The sequence below is a fragment of the Microcaecilia unicolor genome, chromosome 11 (assembly GCF_901765095.1).
Source record: "Microcaecilia unicolor chromosome 11, aMicUni1.1, whole genome shotgun sequence".
NCBI classification, from domain to species: Eukaryota; Metazoa; Chordata; class Amphibia; order Gymnophiona; family Siphonopidae; genus Microcaecilia; species Microcaecilia unicolor.
The window spans coordinates 193,207,312-193,215,832 of NC_044041.1; the positions used below are offsets into that span (position 1 = coordinate 193,207,312).

General features: G+C 45.8%; 1 protein-coding gene across 1 annotated transcript; it reads right to left on the minus strand.

Moving 5' to 3' along the window:
• Window positions 1-7,210: 7,210 nt before the first annotated feature.
• Window positions 7,211-8,211, minus strand: GPR3 (G protein-coupled receptor 3). The gene has a single exon (XM_030219329.1). The coding sequence runs from the start codon at window positions 8,209-8,211 to the stop codon at window positions 7,228-7,230; it is 984 nt and encodes a 327-aa protein (XP_030075189.1). The 3' UTR covers window positions 7,211-7,227.
• Window positions 8,212-8,521: the final 310 nt, after the last annotated feature.

An 8,521-nucleotide genomic window follows, 5' to 3' on the forward strand; every position in this document is an offset into this window, starting at 1 on the left:
GAGTTGGGAATTTCGGAAAGTTAAAGCTTTTCTGAATTTATATATTTTTCATATTTTTTTTGTGTTTGATTCATAGAATTTTTTTACTGCTCTTACCTGTTTATCTCTCTCTAATTTCATCCTAGAACATTGCTGACTTTACCTCCATCTATCCTATACAGAAAAGGGGGGGAGGGGGAGAAACTGCCTTTCCTCTCGCTTGCAGAGCTGCTATAATCTAGCAATTTGATGAGTTGAAATGGAAGTTGTCAGGCTGGAACTGTTTATTTTGTTATATGTTGTACTGTTTTATTATATTTTGTAATTCTGTAACCCATGCTGGGCACTGGTGGGAGGATGGGCTAAATAATGGAATAAATAATAATTAGCTCTCTTTCTGTCCCCCTGCTGACTTTATAATCCCTCCCCACCCACTCCTAGGCTAGTTCTCCCTATATAGGAAAGCCAAAAGACAAATATCTTTAATAAACCCTCTATGGGACAACCCTGCTCATATCCCTTTATATAGTGCACCTTCTTACACTTAATAATCAGATCGATATGACTTTCATTCAGTGCAATATTTGTTGTGCCTTAGTCCTATCTGAAACCACCCTCCCAACCTTTGCTGCACTGGAGTGGAGGAGTGGCCTAGTGGTTAGGGTGGTGGACTTTGGTCCTGGGGAACTGAGGAACTGAGTTAGATTCCTACTTCAGGCACAGGCAGCTCCTTATGACTCTGGGCAAGTCACTTAACCCTCCATTGCCCCATGTAAGCTGCATTGAGCCTGCCATGAGTGGGAAAGCGCGGGGTACAAATATAACAAAAATAAAATAGATACTATTGGAGTTTCTACATGGAATGTTGCTATTCCACTAGCAACATTCCATGTAGAAGGCTGCGCAGGCTTCTGTTTCTGTGAGTCACAGAAGCAGAAGCCTGCGTGGCCACATTGGTGATCTGCAAGGGCCGATGTTGCTAGTGGAATAGCAACATTCCATTTAGAATCTTAAATAGTAGCAACAGTGGAGGAGTGGCCTAGTGATTAGGGTGGTGGACTGGGGAACTGAGGAACTGAGTTCGATTCCCCGATTCCCACTTCAGGCACAGGCAGCTCCTTGTGACTCTGAGTAAGTCACTTAACCCTCCATTGCCCCATGTAAGCCGCATTGAGCCTGCCATGAGTGGGAAAGCGCAGGGTACAAATGTAACAAAAATAAAATAGATACTATTGGAGATTCTACATGGAATGTTGCTACTATTGGAGATTCTACATGGAATGTTGCTATTCCACTAGCAACATTCCATGTAGAAGGCTGCGCAGGCTTCTGTTTCTGTGAGTCTGATGTCCTGCACGTACGTGCAGGACGTCAGACTCACAGAAGCAGAAGCCTGCACGGCCACATTGCTGATCCGCAAGGGCTGACTTCTACATGGAATGTTGCTAGTGGAATCTCAAATAGTAGCAACAGTGGAGGAGTGGCCTAGTGGTTAGGGTGGTGGACTTTGGTCCTGAGGAACTGAGTTCGATTCTCACTTCAGGCACAGGCAGCTCCTTGTGACTCTGGGCAAGTCACTTAACCCTCCATTGCCCCATGTAAGCTGCATTGAGCCTGCCATGAGTGGGAAAGCGCGGGGTACAAATGTAACAAAAAAAAAAAAAAACCAAACCTTAGAGTTTGCCCCATCTGTCTCCAAATCTCTGCTATAAAAAATGAAAATCAACCAACTAAAGAAGGAATTGGCACCAATTAAGGAATCATCCAGGATTACTCAGTTCCCAGCCAATTTACCACCAGCACTGTCACAGAGAATGAAGCAACAGAGGAATAGATGGGTCACAGTAGGCTCAGGTACATTAGGACCTATGTCACAGAGGCATTCACCCTCCCAACCTTTGCTGCACTGGAGCATTATGATCAGAAAAGAAAGTACTGAGGTGGAGCCAGAGGCAACGAACATAACTCGGTCCAAAGGACCTCCCCAAAATCATGACAAATCAGCTCGAAGCAGAAAACTCTTGCTGCTAGGAGACTCCATTATAAGAGGCATTAACTTAGGGACCACAGTTCACGGGTCCCAATCTAATGAAATGCCTTCCAGGATCTTCGAATAAGGATTGTGATATTGTTGTCCATCTGGGAACAGATGGTCTGGCCGACACTAGCAAGTTTGGAGCACAGAGAGCATTCCAGAAGCTTGGGGAGGAACTCAAATCCTTGGTTCAGACTGCAGCTTTTTCTGAAGTTATTCCTATATATATATGGAAAGGGAGAGGAAAGACTATGTAAAACATAGGAATTTCAGTAAGGGGGTTGAAGCCTGGTGTAACGAAGAAGGTTTTAGATACATAGGAGGATGGGGCAGTATGTGGAAAAATAGACTACATCTTTCGGTGACAGGAAAAGGGATCCTTGGGGAGAAATTCAGACAGTATGTTTCTAGACATTTAAATAGGAGGGGAGGGGGTGACAAAAAGAAGCAAGGGAAGCCAGTCACCCCCAGGAAAACATGACAGTGGGGAAAGTAATGTTGATATAGAAAACCATCTAAACTTGCTTAACACATGGAAAGCAATGAGCACAAATACTCGTAGCCTAAGTAAAAAGGTTCAAGATTTACAAGCCCTGATGTTTGAGGAACACTTTGATATTTTTACTATTACAGAGACATGGTTCAATGATTCCCATGAATGGGTTGCAACCATACTGGACTATAATCTTTTTTTTAAAGAAGGATAGGAAGGGCTGAAAAGGTGGAGGAGTGGCACTGCATGTGTGAAAAAATATTAGAACTGCAGAAATGCAGGAAACTAAGGAAGAAGCTATATGGATCGTCCTGGAAAGAGAAGATGGAATGTGTATCTACACAGCACAAATGGAGAAACTGGACAAGGAATTGATCAAAGATATCCCTAAGCTTGGAATGACAAGGGAGGTGCTGTTGCTGGGAGATGTCAACTTGAACGTCCCATCGGCAGAATCAAAGAATCAGAGAGGTTGTGGATGCCTGTTAAGTGCTTTACTCAGACCAGTGGTGTTCCTAGCCTCGACGGCACCCGGGGCGGATCGCCGATGCGCCCCCCCCCCCGGGTGCAGCGTGCCCCCCCCCCCCCGCAAAATGACCCCCCCCGCAAAATGACCCCCCCGGGGTGCACACCGCTGGGGGGGGGGGGGTGCCGCAGCGCGTGCCTGTCTGCTCCCAGTTCGCTACACTCGCTAAATTCTCTCGTTCGCTGCAGCTTTCTCCCTCTGCCCCAGGACAGGAAGTAACCTGTTCCGGGGCAGAAGGAGGGAGCTGCAGCAAACGGGAGAATTTAGCAAGCGTAGTGAACTGGGAGCAGACAGGCACGCGCTGCGGCACCCGGGGCGGCCCGCCCCCCCCCCCCCCTTGGTACGCCACTGACTCAGACAAATGCTAAAGGAACCCGTGAGGGAAAGGGTTACTCTGGATGTAGTGCTCACAAATGGTGGAAGTGTTTCCAATGTCCGGGTGGGTGCCCACTTTGGCAATAGTGATCATAACATGATATGGTTTGATGCAAGAGCAAAAGCGGAGCGCAGACGCACAAAAAAAAAAGTACTGGATTTCAAACATACTGATTTTGGTACAATGGGGGAATACTTGAAGGAGCTGACGGCCTTGGTAGGCAGTGGTCCAAGCTGAAAGCTGCTATAAATATGGCAACGTCTTTATAGAAGGAAAGTAAACAAAAACAAGAGAAACAGGAAGCCTATATGGTTCTCCAAACAGGTGGCTGAAAAAATAAAAACAAAAGCAGCTTCATTCACAGAAAAACGCAACATGAGGATCACTGAAAAGATTACCAGAAAAAAAATCAACAAAGCGAAGAGGAAAATTTGGCTACCTAAAGATGTAAAAAGAGAGGTGACCAAACCTTTTTCAGATACATTGGGGGGGGGGGGGGGGGGGGGGGGGGGGGGGGGGGGAAGCTAGGATTGAACTATTTGACAATTTGTTTACTGCATCAGTATGCAGAAATTGTGCTTTAGATTTGTGTTAGGAAGGCATGCGCTAAGCCATCAATGCAAGCTTACTGTAACTGTCTACTAGAGAATGGCACGGGGATGGGGAGCTATGGTAAACTGCAGTAAAAGAAAAATAAAATGTGGCCCGTTTACCGCAGGCGAGGGAGCAAAACTTTTTACCACTCCACAGGAATGATAAAAACCTTTGCTCCTTCAGTTAAAAAAAAAAAAAAAAAGTTAGTTACTGCTCCTGCAGGTCCGGCATCTCCGTGCCCGCCTTCCTCCCTCTCACAGTAGGTGTACCTCATGCAGTAGCAGCCAACCAGCTGAGCCAGCACCAATCCTCACAGGCTTGCGCCAGGACTTTCTCTCTGCTGGATCCTGTCTTCCAATGCAACTTCCTGTTTATCAAAAACAGGAAGTTGCATCAGAAGGCGGGTTCCAGCAGCGAGAAGGCCCTAGAGCCAGCCTGTGGAGATAGCTGTTTTCTCATCTGGCTGCTGTATAAGAAAGCTATTGGGGTGGGGAGGAGGAAGACAAAAGTGCCAGACCCATAGGGGAGGAGAGGGAGCACTGGAAGTGTGGAAGGGGGCTGCTAGACCTGCAGAGAGAGGAGGCACTTGAAATGCCAGGAGGGGGGCTATTGGATTCATGGAGAGGGAGGGAGCACACCCCTTGTCAGTCTTTAAAAAATGAAGGCATTTCTTTCCGGGTACAGAAGAAAAACTAGTTACATTTATAAATAAACTAGTAAAAAATGCCCGTTTCTGTTTGAAAGGAAATGGGCGCTAGCAAGGTTTTCCTCTGAGTGTGTATGTTTGAGAGAGTGTATGTGAGAGTGACTTCTGTTCCTGCTGCTGTGCATTCCCTGTGTTGTGCTGATTCGCTGCTCCCTGTATCGTGGCTCCGCCCCTCTCCCTTCTACTGGCCAATCTGGTGTGGGTTGTGTGACATCACTATTATCTACTCCAACATGATCCATGGTTCCAGGCAGCCTCAGAATGTTGGAGGTGAGAATTATTATATAGGATAAAACCATCATGGCTGAACAGGTGAAAATGTTCTTGTGTTGTCTGAGTGGCAAAAGCCACTGTTCCCTTTTCTGTGTTGCTCCTGGTAGCCTTCTATGTCAGTCCCTAAATGTTTCTCCTTTCCTAATGTTGTTGGCTTTATCTAGGGTTACCGTAAGGCTCCAGAAAAAGGAGGACAGATTGAGCCAGTCTGGGTTTTACTTCCATTGCTTTCAGTGGATGCAAAACCCGGATTGGATAAATGTATCCTTTTTCTAGAGCCATATGGTAACCCTACATTTGTATTCACCCCGCCCCCCCCCCCCCCCACACACACACAGTTTCTCTGAAACCACATATATCGTTAAATTATTTTTATTTTTCATATGATTTGTAAACAATAATACAGTAGCTATTCAAATATGATAAAATATCGTGGCCTAAAAGGAGACTGTCCTTGGGCCAAAAATGTACAAGAAGCTTTAAAATATACTTTTTAAAATTGTTTTCCTGTGTCTTCACTCTGGCTTTTTACAGACTGTCCCAGTGATCCTCCTAGGAAGCTTTATCATTAATCTTACATTTTGTTTCTTCAACAACAGAGGCTAATATGAAAAGGGCTGTTGAAATCTACGTGGCCTGAGCTTTCAGAATGAGGGGATCTAGAATGAGACGGATTTATCAAGTGCAAGTGTTGAGCCCCTTCTGTTTTATCTCTGCCCCAATACGGAAGGACCCCTTTTAAGAATATTTGTGCAACAATACAGAAAGGAATCCTTTCTCCAAGTGCTTCTTATGTTCATGCCCATACTCATTGTTTTGTTTCCTCCCCACCCCCCCAAAAAATGTGCATACGTTTACAGTACACAGCAGGGGCGTATCTGTAATGGGGCCATGGGGGCCAGGGCCCCGTAGATTTGGCCCTGGACCCCCCTATCGATGGCTCTCGCAACCCCCCCTCCCGCCGTCAACCTTTGCTGGTGGGGGACCCCAACCCCCGCCAGCCGAAGCCGTCGTCCTTCGTTCGTTTGTTTTCTTCTTTCTGAGTCTGACTCGTCTCTGACGTCCTGCATGTTGTGTACGTGCAGGACGTCAGAGTCAGACTCGGAAAAAAGAAAACAAACGAATGAAGGACGACGGCTTCGGCTGGTGGGGGTTGGGGTCCCCCGCCAGCACAGGTAAGCGACAGCAGGCAGGGGGTTGAGAGGGTCGTTGGGCGGGAGACAGTTGGAGGTGGTTCTGGGGGTGGCGGGGGAGGGGGTGTCAGCAATGGTGCTAGGGGGGGGGTGCGGGGGGGGGCTAACATTTGCCCCTTTAACTCGGCTCTGGACCCTCCTACCGGCGAAGTCCAGATACGCCCCTGGTACACAGACATCTTCCCCTCGCCCCCTTGGGTTTTGACAGCAGGGCTCCTTTTCTCCAGCGGAACATTAAGAATTTCATTTAATAAGTTTATAGTGCAAAATTTGTAAAGACTTATATTTTGTGTTTACCAGCATTGGCTTTTAATACATACATAGGCACAGATTAGCACTGCAATGTTCCCTTTTTCTTACATACATTAAATAGCTTCTTTTTGTTTTCGTTATTGTGTCTTGCATGAAATACTGTCTAAACATTCAGCCACATTTCTTTCCTTGCATTTCTCATGATAAACCCTGGAGGGCAGCATAAGCCAGCTGATAAAGCTATCAAAATTAAAGAAGTGTCTGTGGGTACCCTAGACATAGCAGCAATAAATAATGCACGCAATTAAAAGCACAAACGATTTTCCCTAGTTCACCCTGATGGAAAGAGCAATTACTTTTTTGTTGTTGTTAAATTCAATGTAAAAAGTTTCTGAGGTAATTTAGCAAGACAGTACAAAACGCAAGAGCTTTTCTGTCTTAGAGTTACATTTTCCCATTTTTGGGCATTATAAATACATTTCGTAAAAAAGATAGATGTAGACTACGCTTATCTTTAAGGTTAAGCACAAAAATAATTATAGATTTTTCAATTGTTTCCTATCAATTAGTGCTCTGTGCACTAAGGGGCCATTCCACAGGTGGAAAGTATGAGTAACCCCCTTTAAGAAGCACCATAGAGGGAAATAGATCTGGTGCAAAGCAAAGGTTGGCTTCATAAGTAACGGAATCATAGTGGAAGTGCTTCAACAGCGATACTGTATCTTTAAGACCTTGTTGAAGGACTGTGCAAAAAAGGCTATTGGATGTGCAAATGAGATGTCAAAAAAAAAAAAAGATAATCAGACATCGCTGGGGGACCTGGATCTGAAAGGCGTATTTGAGGAGAAGCACCCACAGCACATGGTCCAGAGTACTTTCTGAATCTCCTGGTTCCGGTAGGCATAGATCACAGGGTTAATCATGGAATTATAGGTAGCAGGCAAAAGGGTTGCGTACGTGTAGAGGGGAGGGTAAGTGTAATCACCTAGCAGGCAATAAATGGCGAAAGGCAACCAGCAGGAGGCAAATGTCCCCAGAATGATGGCCAAGGTGGAAATTCCTTTTCTAGTGGTGACATAATGGGAGGTAGGTAGAAAATGTCTCTGAACGGCGATCTGGTGCGCGTGCTTGCACACTATCTTGCAGATCTGTATGTACAGCTGTAACATCATGGCAAAGATCATGAAGAAGGATATGGAGAGGATGATCAGGTTGTTCTTCGTCAAGGGCGTCACAATGCTGCACAAGGACAGTTCATTCAAGCAGTTCCAACCTATGATGGGAAGGATCCCAAAGCTGAGAGAAACTCCCCAAGTCAGGATTAGCATGATGTAAGTCCTCGTCACTGTCCTTTCAGAATAATAGGTCAAGGCATTGTAAAGTGAAAGATAGCGGTCAATGGTAATGGCTAGAAGACTGGTGATGCTGGCTGTAAAAGATGTAACCAGGAGTCCAACCGTGATGAGGCTGACTATCGGGGATTGGATGCAGTACAGAAAGGCGAAATGGAAAATCAGCCCCAGTCCTGCCAGCAGGTCAGCGGTGGCAAGACTGCCAATCAGTAGAAACATCGGAGTCCTGAAGGCCGGAGTGTAAAAGATGATCGCCACCACGATCGCGTTCTCGCAGGAGATGATGGTGCCAGAGACGCAAAGCACCACGTCCCATGGATTCAGGACCACCGGCCACTTCTCGGAGGCCAGATCCAGAGCGTCACTTTCATTGTTTGGGGCAAACCAGCCCTGCTGGACCCCTGAGGAGTTCTGTGAATTGCTTTCACTCATGATGTCCAGGAGTAACCTGCGGTGACAGTAAGACATAAAAGTCCACTTTAAATTTCAATCAATGCTTACCCTACCCGACTCTGCTAGGACAAGACCTACTTATAATTGTGGATCACCATGATAAAAAAAATAGAGAGAGAGATTCTACACTTTGCAGCACACCAAGTCGTTTATGATCTGAACCGAAATCCATCTACCGATATATTTAATAGCACATCATTACAACCAAGTGAGACCCCTCTCTATATATACCCTATCTAACAAAGCTTTCGATATGAAAAAAAACAAACCAAAGGTTGTTATTGCTCTC

What these genes read in the sequence shown, in the direction of transcription:
- GPR3 (XM_030219329.1), bottom strand. Translation starts at nt 8,211, where the DNA reads ATGAGTGAAAGCAATTCACAGAACTCCTCAGGGGTCCAGCAGGGCTGG.